This window comes from Salvelinus fontinalis, chromosome 5 (genome assembly GCF_029448725.1).
Source record: "Salvelinus fontinalis isolate EN_2023a chromosome 5, ASM2944872v1, whole genome shotgun sequence".
Taxonomy (NCBI): Eukaryota; Metazoa; Chordata; class Actinopteri; order Salmoniformes; family Salmonidae; genus Salvelinus; species Salvelinus fontinalis.
Window position 1 is genome coordinate 7,188,403 of NC_074669.1, and position 13,772 is coordinate 7,202,174.

The 13,772-nt window shown below is 40.2% G+C and overlaps 1 protein-coding gene across 1 annotated transcript; it reads left to right on the forward strand.

The window, feature by feature from the left end:
* Positions 1-212: 212 nt before the first annotated feature.
* LOC129855004 (tripartite motif-containing protein 16-like) lies at positions 213-13,380 on the forward strand. The gene is made up of 6 exons (XM_055922235.1): positions 213-835; positions 1,246-1,341; positions 10,914-11,147; positions 11,283-11,442; positions 12,356-12,415; positions 12,651-13,380. The coding sequence occupies exons 1-6, from the start codon at positions 254-256 to the stop codon at positions 13,172-13,174; spliced, it is 1,656 nt and encodes a 551-aa protein (XP_055778210.1). The 5' UTR covers positions 213-253; the 3' UTR covers positions 13,175-13,380.
* The last annotated feature ends 392 nt before the right edge of the window (positions 13,381-13,772 follow it).

Below are 13,772 nucleotides of genomic sequence, written 5' to 3' on the forward strand. Positions count from 1 at the left end.
AATACTCAGAAGTAATTAAAATACGTATTTCAAATACATAAATAATAACCCCCTCTGCCTATTACCCAACACCTTGTTACACTTCCTTTTTAAAGAAACCACAACCCCTGTGGATACAGAGAACACAGTCAAGTAGGAAGCCACTCCCTGTCCTCTGGTGTAGAGTTCCATGAAACAGAAAGTAATATTTGACACTGAACCGAAAGTAATCTATGACACTGCCATTGCTTAACCTACGAGAGAGAGCACGAACATGGCAGAGAATCAGGAATTGTTCTGTTGTGCCGTCTGTCTGGATCTACTGAAGGATCCGGTCACTACTGCCTGTGGACACAGTTACTGTATGGGCTGTATAAAAGAAAGCTGGGATCAGGATGATCTGAAAGGTGTCTACAGGTGTCCCCAGTGCAGACAGACCTTTATACCAAGGCCTGTTCTGAAGAGAAACATTGTGCTGGCTGAAGTGGTGGAGAATCTGAAGACGACAGGACTCCAGGCTGCTCCCCCTCCTGCTCTGTGCTATGCTGGACCTGGAGATGTGGCGTGTGATTTATGCACTGGGATCAAAAAGCAGAAAGCCCTCACGTCCTGTCTGGTGTGTCTGGCCTCTTACTGTGAGACTCACCTCCAACCTCACTATGAATCTCCTGCTTTCAAGAAGCACAAGCTGGTCAAAGCCACCGGACAACTACATGAGAAGATCTGCTCTAACCATGACAAACTGCTGGAGGTTTTCTGTCGTACTGATGAGCAGTGTATCTGTTATCAGTGTACAATGGATGAACATCAAGGCCATGATACAGTGTCAGCTGCAGCAGAGAGGACTGAGAAACAGGTAAGACCAGAACATCTTGTTGGTGACAGTCACGTAAACAAAGAATTAAAGATACAGTAAGACTGTTTAGATATGAGATCATTCAAACGACAGAGAAATATGAATATAAACCTTGGGCATATAGATTTTCTTAACCTAGATTCTCCAAATATATCACCATTTTCTAAAGTCAAACACTGTTATCATTCTTAATGCACTTTTTTGAGTCCAAAGTTCAGTCTCAACTCCTTGATACATGTAGGTCTACTGTAAAACTATAATCATTCACATAGCAACATAATATCATATTGCCAAGGGACTTCCTGAAGATTTTAGACCTTCCTCTCTATGGGCCCTATGTCACATTACTATACTATTGATCTACTGGACAAATAAAGCTAGATAGCTCATTGAAGAGTGATTCTCCACAGAGGCAGCTGGGGATGAGTCTGCAGAAGGTCCAGCAGAGATCCCAGGAAAGAGAGAAGGAGCTGAAGAAGCTCCAACAGGCTGTGGATTCTCTCAAGGTGAGTATTGTTGACCAGAGGAGACACACCATTTCACTTCTCTCCTCCAGTCAGACCACATATTCAAGACAGACCACGTATTCACCATGCACACCCTAATTGACAAAAAAACAAAAACAAAAGAAAGGCAGATTCTTCTCATGCTTTGTTGATTACAAAAAAGCTTCCGACTCAATTTGACATGAGGGTCTGCTATACCAACTGATGGAATGTGGTGGGGGAAAAAACAAACGACAATATAAAATCCATGTACACAAACAACAATTGTGCGGTTAAAATACCAAAAACGCACACATTTCTTTCCACATGGCCGTGGTGTGAGACAGGAAGCCCCACCCTCCACAACATATATTATAAAATTGGCAAAGACACTAGAACAGTCTGCAGCACCTGGCCTCACCCTACTAGAATCTGAAGTCAAATGTCTACCGTTTGCTGATGATCTGGTGCTTCTGTCCCCAACCAAGGAGGTCCTACAGCAGCACCTAGATTTTCTACACAGATTCTGTCAGACCCGGCCTCTGACAGTGAATCTCAGTAAGACAAAAATAATGATGTTCCAAAAAAGGTCCAGTTGCCAGGACTACAAATACAAATTCTATCTAGACAACGTTACCTCAGAGTGCACAAAAAAACATACGTACCTTGGCCTAAGCATCAGCTCCACAGGTAACTTCCACAAAGCTGTGAACGATCTGAGAGACAAGGTAAGAAGGGCCTTCTATGCCATCAAAAGGAACATAACATTCAACATACTAATTAGGATCTGGTAAAAAAATACTTGAATCAGTTATAGAACCCATTGCCCTTTATGGTTGTGAGGTTTGGGCTCACAATATCGGTAAGTTAGACTAAATATTAGCAGTACACAATCTGGTGGGTGATAACCTTCAATCTGGATAACAAAACAAATCTTAAGACTAGAGAAATTTAGCAACAAATATTATGAATACAAGCAACACCCAAACATGACAGAGAGTAAAACAGGAGAACACATTTCAAATTGAAAACGTGACACTTCTACAGACAGACAATTTAATATTTTCACCACCGGGAATGGTAACGGTCAAAAATCGATCTGTTAAAATCAATAAATGATAAACTGGGTATACTTGAACTAGTCGGTAAGGATATTAAAGAGTTGAAGGCAAGCCTCAAGATGAGTGACGAAAAGCTGCGACATTGGAGACGGAAACAAACAAGCTAAAAGGGACAGTCAATAAGATTGAAACTGAAGTTAATGGACTTAAAAAGGAGAACACCGTTCTGAGACATAGAGACTAGATCCATGAGAGAGAAGGTATCCAAGAGAAAGAAGGAGAACTTCCTGAATCTGTAGTTAGAGAGTTCCTCCTTACAGAGCTTCAGATTCCACGCGAAGCTATCGACAAAATCCAACTCGAACGTGTACACCGCTTCAGACAGAGAGGGCAAAGGTATGAACGCCCAATCGTTGTCAAATTTGCTTTCTTTAAAGATAAAATAATGGTTAAAATCCTGGGTAAAAGACTTGCTGGCACAAAAATTGGCATGAACGACCAGTTCCCGAAGGAAATTGAAGAACGGCGTAAATTTCTGTATCCAATTTTCAAGGAAAATAGATTGAAAGGGAAACGAATAGCTCTCGTCGTCAATAAACTATATATTGATAACCAGTTGTTCAGAGACACAAAGACTAGTCCATGGCTATTTAAACAAATTCTCATAGAGGAGGCAAATAATGAAACACACAATTCTAGCCCGGTTATGGATTGTAATAATACAACAAAAAATATCTTCAAATATAACTAATTGGAACACAAAACCACTAATTCAACATGGTGAAGATAAAAACTCAGTAAACAGAAGGCACAGTATGAGTGGATGGTGTGGTGTGTGTGTGTTTTGGTGTTTGGGAAAGTGTAGCGTTGAGTGAGAAAGGAAATGGCTGCATTTCCCAGAACCAATGTATTGCTGTGAGCAGGGGTTGTGAGAGAGCTTTCAATGTTGTTCAGATGAGGATATACGTTTTATAATGAATTATACATCTTATTTATTTATTTATTGTCCTATCATGGTGGAACAGCATTTTTAAATAAATTATACAGTTAATGTATTTATTGTCCCATCATGGGGAACTACATTTTTTAAATACATTATACATCTAATTTATTTATTTATGTTCCTATATTGATGGAACGGTTCACAACCCTATACCCTAGACACCCACCTGAATGACCCTAATTGTTTTATACGACTGCTCTAAACGGTCTGTGTGCAGCCAAAATGTGTTCAGAGACCTAGAGCAGCACTGCCCCCTCAAGATTCTGATCCTGCTTGGCAGGGTTGGTCCTGCAAAGCCAAAGCCCCTAAAGGGAGAGCATATAATATACAAGGAAATTCTCAAAGCTGCTAATGAGTTCCTTGACGAGCTTGCACCTAGCCGGTGGGGTTTCTGGTGGGGTGCCCCCACCCAGGCAGTGGCAGTGCTGGCAACACTAGCTGCAGTAACCCAGGGGGAGTGGGTCACACTTGGACATTCAGAGAGGGGGTATATTATTGTGGCCCTGGTGGCATAAAATAAAAGGTCTGACTGCATGGAGATGCTTGGGAATATGGTCAATACGGGGGACCATGTTGTGGGTGACCTCCATCATCTAGGGCGTGACAATAGTTAAAATAAAATCTCCCCATTTCTGCCCATTTTTTTTCACAGTTTTGCAGGCCTTCTCATACAGCTGCAACTGTATATGCATTTGTAAATCAAGACCTTTCTTGAGTTGGGCTCTGGGATGGTGCAACTGTTGGGAATGTGAGTCTGTGGTTGTTGTGGGGGAAAGGGGTTGAGTGTGTATGAGTGTGTGGGTGTGTGTGTTTACCACAACTGTTGCGAGGGCATAAAAGATGATTGGGACATTATAGGATGATTCACAATAATTGCTTCATAATATAATAATTGCTTGTAATAATGTAATTTTGGTAATGGCGAGACTGGTGAGAGGTAAAAATCCTTTGCATAAATTGCCTACATTACTACAAATAAATAGCTAATTATGGAAAATAAGATAAACAGGATTTTTTAAATATATGTGTAATTTTTTAATGGCTATATATAATACAAATCAAGGTGAGGGCGATAGAAATGCATTTGGCGGTTGATCTACTTCTGTTTTGTGAGTGGCACTGTGTGCTCTTTTCGAAGGATGGATCCCTGTCTCTCCAGGGCTATGGGATCCGGCGGGTCGGGGGTGGTCTGCCGGTCACTGGGATGACAACCCAACTCGGGATGAGGAGGGCTTTTAGCGGGTGGAATGGTGGGGACCAATTGGAGGTTTACTTAGTAGCAATGCAAATATCATGGTACAGCCATATAGACACTCAATCATCATGTTACTTTTTAATGGAACGTTTACAAACATATATTTTGATAAAAATAATTGAAACTTGTGTCTCATTATGGTAAGTGGTGAAATAAGTATTGCCAGTTATAATTGTAATGGCTTAGCAGATAATAAGAAAAGACGATCAGTATTTACCTGGCTAAAAGAGAAGGAATATAATATATATTGTTTACAGGAAACTCATTCAACAATTTTAGATGAAGTTTTGTGGAAAAGGGACTGGATGGGCGAAATATATTTCTCCCATGGGCAAAGAAATAAAAAAATGGGTGATGATATTAATTAACAGTACTTTTGATCCAAATGTGCAAATTGTCCAAACAGACCATCAAGGTCTATATATTAAGGGATTAGAAATCCATGGCTTAAAAACTAAGCTGTCATTATACGCTGGTAATTCAAGTTTTCTTTTAAAACCACAATTAGAATCCCTCCACAGCCTCATAGAGGATCGAGATACTTTTGCTAACCTCTCTGTATTAAAATTATGATAAGTGTTCTATATTACGTATTGGATCACTAAAAATGCAACTTTTATATTACTGTGTAATTTACCAATAATATTGTCTGACGCGGATGTGGACATACTCGGTATACATATCCCGAAAGAAAGAAATGATCTCACTCCAATAAATCTTTATGGAAAGTTAGCTAAATAGATAAGAACTTGTTACCATGGAAAGGAACATACCTGTCTATTTGTGGAAAAATCACCCTGATTAACTCTTTAGTCATATCACAAAGTTATACTTAAATCCAAACTGGTTCTCTAGTAAATTGTTAGTAATGTCTCACCCCATGTTCAAGAATGGCCTTTTTCCCTTTATTCAGATTACAACTGCAAAATATAGTTATTTTTAACAAGCCTTGGAAAATTGGTTGCAATTTCAGTTGAATCCACCTGAAAAGACAGAACAAATAATACAACAAATATTGTGGTTAAACTCAAATATACTAAGTGATAAAAAAAAATGTATTTTTAGATAAAAAAATAAAAAAGTATAATTTTGGCTAATTATTTCATAAATAGGACTGGTGGAGTTATGTCACACATGCAGCTAACACACACATATGGACGTCTCTGCTCTACCCAAAATTACAACCAACTAATTGCAGCATTACCACAAAAATGGAAGAGGCAAGTAGAAGAGGGAAAAAGTAAGGAACTTGTCTGTCGGCCCTATATTAAAGAACATAAATGGTTAAAGAAAATTGTGATAAATAAAAACATATACCAATTTAATTTAAGGACCAAAAAATGGACAGCTGTGCCATTTAAATATGCTAAATAGTTGGGAAGAGATGTTCGATGTACCCATTCCATGGCACATGGTTTATGAATTGACACGCAAACAACGCCGGATTCAAAATTTCTATATATATATATATGGGGGATACAATCTTCCCAGCTCTGCAGATTCTGCTGTGAGGAGGCAGAGTCATTAGATCATTTATTTTGGTACTATCCATACGTAGTTTGTTTTTGGTCAAAGGTCCAGAAATGGCTGAAGAATTGCAACATTTGCCTAGAACTAATGCTGCAGATGGCAATACTGGGTGTTTTGAAAAGTCATAGTCAATCAATCAATAATATAATTATTATTTTAGCTAAATTTTTTCTTTAATTTACAATCTGTAGAAGCTATGAGAATAGAAAGGTTCAGTACTTTTGTGAAGCATCACAGCACAGTTGAAAAATATATGGCAAATAGAAATCCGAAATGGATGGTGTTAAGCGATAGATGGGAAGGGTTGAATGGAGCTGAAGGGTGGGACTAATAACAAGATAACCAATTTAAAACATACGGGGTCTGTAAAATGTATATACAGTCGTGGCCAAAAGTTTTGAGAATGACACAAATATAAATTTTCACAAAGTTTGCTGCTTCAGTGTCTTAAGATATTTTTGTCAGATGTTACTATGGAATACTGAAGTATAATTACAAGCATTTCATAACTGTCAAAGGCTTTTATTGACAGTTACATTAAGTTGATGCAAAGAGTTAATATTTGCAGTGTTAACCCTTCTTTTTCAAGACCTCTGCAATCCGCCCTGGCATGCTGTCAATTAACTTCTGGGCCACATCCTGACTGATGGCAGCCCATTCTTGCATAATCAATGCTTGGAGTTTGTCAGACTTTGTGGGTTTTGTTTGTCCACCCGCCTCTTGAGGATTGACCACAAGTTCTCAATGGGATTAAGGTCTGGGGAGTTTCCTGTCTATGGACCCAAAATATCGATGTTTTGTTCCCCGAGCCACTTAGTTATCACTTTTGCCTTATGGCAAGGTGCTCCATCATGCTGGAAAAGGTATTGTTCGTTGCCAAACTGTTCCTGGAAGGTTGGGAGAAGTTGCTCTCGAAGGATGTGTTGGTACCATTCTTTATTCATGGCTGTGTTCTTAGGCAAAATTGTGAGTGAGCCCACTCCCTTGGCTGAGAAGCAACCCCACACATGAATGGTCTCAGGATGCTTTACTGTCGGCATGACACAGGACTGATGGCTTTCTCACCTTGTCTTCTGAGCTTTCTCACCTTGTCTTCTCCGGACAAGCTTTTTTTCCGAATGCCCCAAAAATTCGTAAAGGGGATTCATCAGAGAAAATGACTTTACCCCAGTCCTCAGCAGTCCAATCCCTGTACCTTTTGCAGAATATCAGTCTGTCCCTGATGTTTTTCCTGGAGAGAAGTGGCTTCTTTGCTGCCCTTCTTGACACCAGGCCATCCTCCAAAAGTCTTCGCCTCACTGTGCGTGCAGATGCACTCACACCTGCCTGCTGCCATTCCTGAGCAAGCTCTGTACTGGTGGTGCCCTGATCCCGCAGCTGAATCAACTTTAGGAGACGGTCCTGGCGCTTGCTGGACTTTCTTGGGTGTCCTGAAGCCTTCTTCACAACAATTGAACCGCTCTCCTTGAAGTTTTTGATGATCCGATAAACGGTTGATTTAGGTGCAATCTTACTGGCAGCAATATCCTTGCCTGTGAAGCCCTTTTTGTGCAAAGCAATGATGACGGCACGTGTTTCCTTGCAGGTAACCATGGCTGACAGAGGAAGAACAATGATTCCAAGCACCACCCTCCTTTTGAAGCTTCCAGTCTGTTTTTCGAACTCAATCAGCATGACAGATTGATCTCCAGCCTTGTCCTAGTCAACACTCACACCTGTGTTAACGAGAGAATCACTGACATGATGTCAGCTGGTCCTTTTGTGGCAGGGCTGAAATGCAGTGGAAATGTTTCTTGGGGATTCAGTTAATTTTGCATGGCAAAGAGGGACTTGCAATTAATTTGATCAGTCTTCATAACATTCTGGAGTATATGCAAATTGCCTTCATACAAACTGAGGCAGCAGACTTTGTGAAAATGTATATTTGTGTCATTCTCAAATCTTTTGGCCACGACTATACAATTGAAGTCGGAAGTTTACATACACTTAGGCTGGAGTCATTAAAACTCGTTTTTCAACCACTCCACAAATTTCTTGTTAACAAACTATAGTTTTGGCAAGTCGGTTAGGACATCTACTTTGTGCATGACACAAGTAATTTTTCCAACAAGTTTTTACAGACAGATTATTTCACTTATAATTCACTGTATCACAATTCCAGTGGGTCAGAAGATTACATACACTAAGTTGACTGTGCCTTTAAACAGCTTGTAAAATTCCAGAAAATGATGTCATAGCTTTAGAAGCTTCTGATAGGCTAATTGACATAATTTGAGTCAATTGGAGGTGTACCTGTGGATGTATTTCAAGGACTACCTTCAAACTCAATGCCTCTTTGCTTGACATCATGGGAAAATCAAAAGAAATCAGCCAAGACCTCAGAAAAAAATTGTAGACCTCCACAAGTCTGGTTCATCCCTGGGAGCAATTTCCTAACGCCTGAATGTACCACGTTCATCTGTACAAACAGTAGTACGCAAGTATAAACACCATGGAACCACACAGCCGTCATACCGCTCAGGAAGGAGACGCGTTCTGTCTCCTAGAGATGAGCGTACTTTGGTGCGAAAAGTGAAAATCAATGCCAGAACAACAGCAAAGGACCTTGTGAAGATGCTAGAGGCAACAGGTACAAAAGTATCTATATCCACAGTGAAACGAGTCCTATATCGACATAACCTGAAAGGCCGCTCAGCAAGGAAGAAGCCACTGCTCCAAACCGCCATAAAAAAGCCAGACTACGGTTTCCAACTGCAAATGAAGAAAAATATTGTACTTTATGGAGAAATGTCCTCTGTTCTGAATTAAACAAAAATAGAACTGTTTGGCCATAATGACCATCGTTATGTTTGGAGGAAAATGGGGAGGCTTGCAAGCCGAAGAACACCATCCCAACCGTGAAGCACAAAATTATGTGGATATATTGAAGCAACATCTCAAGACATCAGTCAGGAAGTTGAAGCTTGGTTGCAAATAGGTCTTCCAAATGGAGATTGACCCCAAGCATACTTCCAAAGTTGTGGGGCAAGTGGCTTAAGGACAACAAAGTCAAGGTATTGGAGTGGCCATCACAAAGCCCTGACCTCAGTCCTATAGAAAATTTGTGGGCAGAACTGAAAACGCGTTTGCGAGCAAGGAGGCCTACAAACCCGAGTCAGTAACACCAGCTCTGTCAGGAGGAATGGGCCAAAATTCACCCAACTTATTGTGGGAAGCTTGTGGAAGGCTACCTGAAATGTTTGACCCAAGTTAAACAATTTAAAGACAATGCTACCAAATACTAATTGAATGTATGTAAACTTCTGATCCACTAGGAATGTGATGAAAGAAATAAAATATTAAATAAATCATTCTCTCTACTATTATTCTGACATTTCACATTCTTAAAATAAAGTGGTGATCCTAACTGACCTAAGACAGGGATTTTTTACTAGGATTAAATGTCAAGGAATTGTGAAATACATAGTTTAAGTTTATTTGACTAAGGTCTATGTAAACTTCCGACTTCAACTGTAGGTTCTGAAATTTTGTGAAATAGCACAGTTACAAATAGAAATCAAGCAGGATGGACATCAGAAATAGTGTAAGGACTAAAAACATCAAATATAACTATTGTAAAATAGATTTTGTTTGTAAAATGTGTATAATATGTATAAACCGAAGGTAGAAGCCTACGTGTTATTGTTCATTAGTTTACTCCAATTGGGGGAAGGGTGGTCGGGTTTGCAGGGAACAATAAAGGTATATTCTAAAAAAAAGTATGTGTCTATATATATGTATGAATGTTTATGTATGCATGTGTGTATATATATATATATATATATATATATATATATATATATATATATATATATATATGTATATATGGGTATGTATATGGATAAATATATGGGGGATTGGAAGTGATGCAGACAATTACATTGATGGAAGCAACAATTCTTCCGCAATATTAAGCTGATTCACCCTTAAATGTAGAATAAATATTTTTATTTTATTATAATAATCATGAGAAAACAAAAAGATAATTACTTAACACATTGGAAAGAATCAACAAAAAAACAGCAAACTAGAATGCTGTTTGTCCCTAAACACAGAGTACACAGTGGCAGAATACCTGACAAATATGACTGACCCAAACTTAAGGAAAGCTTTGACTATGTACAGACTCGGTGAGCATATCCTTGCTTTTGAGAAAGGCCGCCGTAGGCAGACCTGGCTCTCAAGAGAAGACAGGCTATGTGCACAATGCCCCAAACCTCCTTCCAAATGTATGACCATATTCGAGACACATATTGCCCTCAGATTGCACAGATCCACAAAGAATTCGAAAACATACACCATTTTGATAAACTCCCATATCTACTGGGTGAAATACCACAGTGTGCCAGCACAGCAGCAATATTTGTGACCAGTGCCAGAAAAAAAGGGCAACCAGTGAAGAACGAACACCATTATAAATGTCTGTACGGCTGGAGAGGAGGGGTTGGATGTACGGTTGCAATGTGGTGCTGGATGGTGTATTGTACTGTGGTGTTGGGTGCTGTATAATGTGGTTGTGTGTAGTTTGTGGTGGCACGCAATGTGTTTGTATGGGGAGGTTAGTGTAATGAGGATGGCTCATTAAAGTAAGACAAGTCAGTCTCAAGCTCTCTTTCTGTCTTGCTCTCTTTCTCTCTTTCCTTCTATCTTTCTCTCAATCCCTCTTACTCTTTCTCTGTCTCTCTCTCTCTCTCTCTCTCTACAGCACTCTACACAGGCAGCAGTGGATGACAGTGATCAGATCTTTACTGAGCTGATCCGCTCCATTGAGAGAAAGCGCTCTGAGGTGAAGGAGCTGATCAGAGCCCAAGAGAAGACTCAAGTGAATCAAGCTGAAGGACTCCTGGAGCAACTGAAGCAGGAGATAGCTGAGCTGAGGAAGAGAAGCACTGAGCTGAAGCAGCTCTCACACACAGAGGATCACATCCATTTCCTTCAGGTAACTAAACTGTCTTGTTACGTGATTGAATTTAAAACTTAATATTAAACTCTTAATCATTATGTACTGGTTCTCATTTCTCTCTCACTCTCTCACTCTCTGTCTCTGTCTCTCTCTTTGTCTCTCTCTCTCCAGAGTTATCAGTCTCTCTCCAGTATCAGTGTATCTTCAGACTTACCCAGCATCGTTGTCCGTCCCCTTCAGTACTTTGGAGATGTGAGTAAGACTGTGTCTGAATTGAGAGAGAAAGTAGAAGACTTCCTTAAAGGAGAATGGACCAAGATCTCCACTACAGGTGTGTTGAAATTCGACAACATTATTAAGTCATGTAAATTCAAATTGTAGACCATGTCACGTTCCTGACCTGTTTCTGTTAGTTTTGTATGTGTTAGTTGGTCAGGACGTGAGTTTGGGTGGGCAGTCTATGTTTTCTGTTTCTATGTTTGTTTAAGGGTTGCCTGGTATGGCTCTCAATTAGAGGCAGGTGTTTGGCGTTTCCTCTAATTGAGAGTCATATTTAGGTAGGTGTTTTCACACTGTTTGTTGTGGGTGGTTGTCTCCTGTGTCTGTGTATGTCGTTGCGCCACACGGGACTGTTTTCGGTTTGTTTGTATGTTCGTTCTTTTATGTAGCCAGTTTTCCCTGTTCTTGCGTTCTTCGTGTTTCATGTAAGTTCGTCGTCCAGGTCTGTCTACATCGTTTATTTGTTTTGTAATTATCCAAGTGTATTTTGTTTCGTCTTCGTCTTGTAAAATAAATCATCATGTCATATCACAACGCTGCGTTTTGGTTAAATCCCTGCTCCTCCTCTTCAGAGGAAGAGGTGAACCGTTACAGACCAACAAAAGGTCCTACAGCCATTTGTCACATGCTCCGAATACAACAGGTGTAGACCTGAATGTGAAATGCTGACTTACAGACCCTTAACCAACAATGCCATTGAAAAAATTGAGTTAAGAAAATATTTACAAAAAAATTAATTTAAAAAATAAAATAAAAAAAACACAATCAAATAGCAATACCGAGGCTATATACAGGGGGTACCTGTACCGAGTCAATGTGCGAGGGTAAAATTTATTTGAGGAAATCTGTCTGGCTTGCCATTTGATTAATTGTTCAGCTTTCTTATAGCTTGGGGGTAGAAGCTGTTAAGGAACCTTGAATAGGGTATGATGATAACATTCCCTCTCTCTGTCGTGTGTCTGTAGTGAATATAGTGGATGTTGTACTGCCTCCAGAGCCCAAGACCAGAGAAGAGTTGTTACAATGTGAGTCTCTTTATTGTGAAGTAACTAACAGTCTCTTTTTACTGACACTCCTAACAATCCCTCTAGAAATATATAGCAATAGTAGATCTAATCAAAGACATCTATCTATCCGACTCCTCATATTTCTCTGATTTGATCTCTGCTGTGCTCTAATCAAAGACAGGGTAGATACAGTATCTGACTTAACTTATTGTTCTAACTCCCCTCATTGGTCTCTGCTCTGTTCTTCTCCCAGATTCCTGTCAACTCACACTGGACCCAAACACAGCACACACACGTCTCTCTCTGTCTGAATGGAATAGAAAGGTGACCTATACAGGCCAAGTCCAACCATATCCTGATCATCCAGACAGATTCACAAACGACTTGATGGTGCTGTGTAGAGAGGGTCTGTCTGGACGCTGTTACTGGGAGGTGGAGTGGAGTGGGCTGTGTGTTATTACAGCAGTCTCATATAAAGACATCAGCAGAACAGGGAGAAGTAATACATTTGGACTCAATGACAAGTCCTGGAGTTTACACTACTATGGTGATGGTTTTTGGTTCAGACACAATAGTGTTAGGACGAAAGTGCCAGGCCCTCAGTCCTCCAGAGTAGGAGTGTACCTGGACCACAAGGCAGGTACTCTGTCCTTCTACAGTGTCTATGACACAATAACCCTCCTCCACAGAGTCCAGACCACATTCACTCAGCCACTCTATCCTGGGTTTTCTGTTGATTGTCTTTTCTCTGGTACTGCTGAGCTGGTTAAACTGTAGTGGGGTCCATATAGATACTAGTCATGCTGGTGTAGTCTATAGCTGAGCTGGTTAAACTGTAGTGGGGTCCACATATATTCTACTCATGCTGGTGGTGATGGTCCCCAGATATGATGATTCATTCTGCTCTGTTTGTCTTTACAAATGTTTTTTTTCTGACTGATTTGATCTTCAAAGATTTCATCCATTAAAATAAATTGTTTTAATCTTGTACATTATTTAAACTTTTTTTAACTTTTATTAGGCTAGGCAAGTAAGTTAAGAACCAATTCTTATTTACAATGACGGCCTACCCTGGCCAAACGCTCCCCTAACTTCGAATGACGCTGGACCAATTTTATGCGGCCCTATGGGACTCCCGATCACGGCCGGTTGTGAAACAGCCCAGGATCGATTCCGGGTCTGTAGTGACGCCTTAGATCGCTGCGCCACTCGGGAGGCAATCTCTATGTAGTTTTTCTCAGTGGCTTGGAACAGATAGTAACTAAAATATATGGACTGGCCTCCCGAGTGGTGCAGTGGTCTAAAGCACTGCATCGCAATGCTAGCTGTGTCACTAGAGATCCTGGTTCGAGTCCAGGCTCTGTTGCAGCTGGCT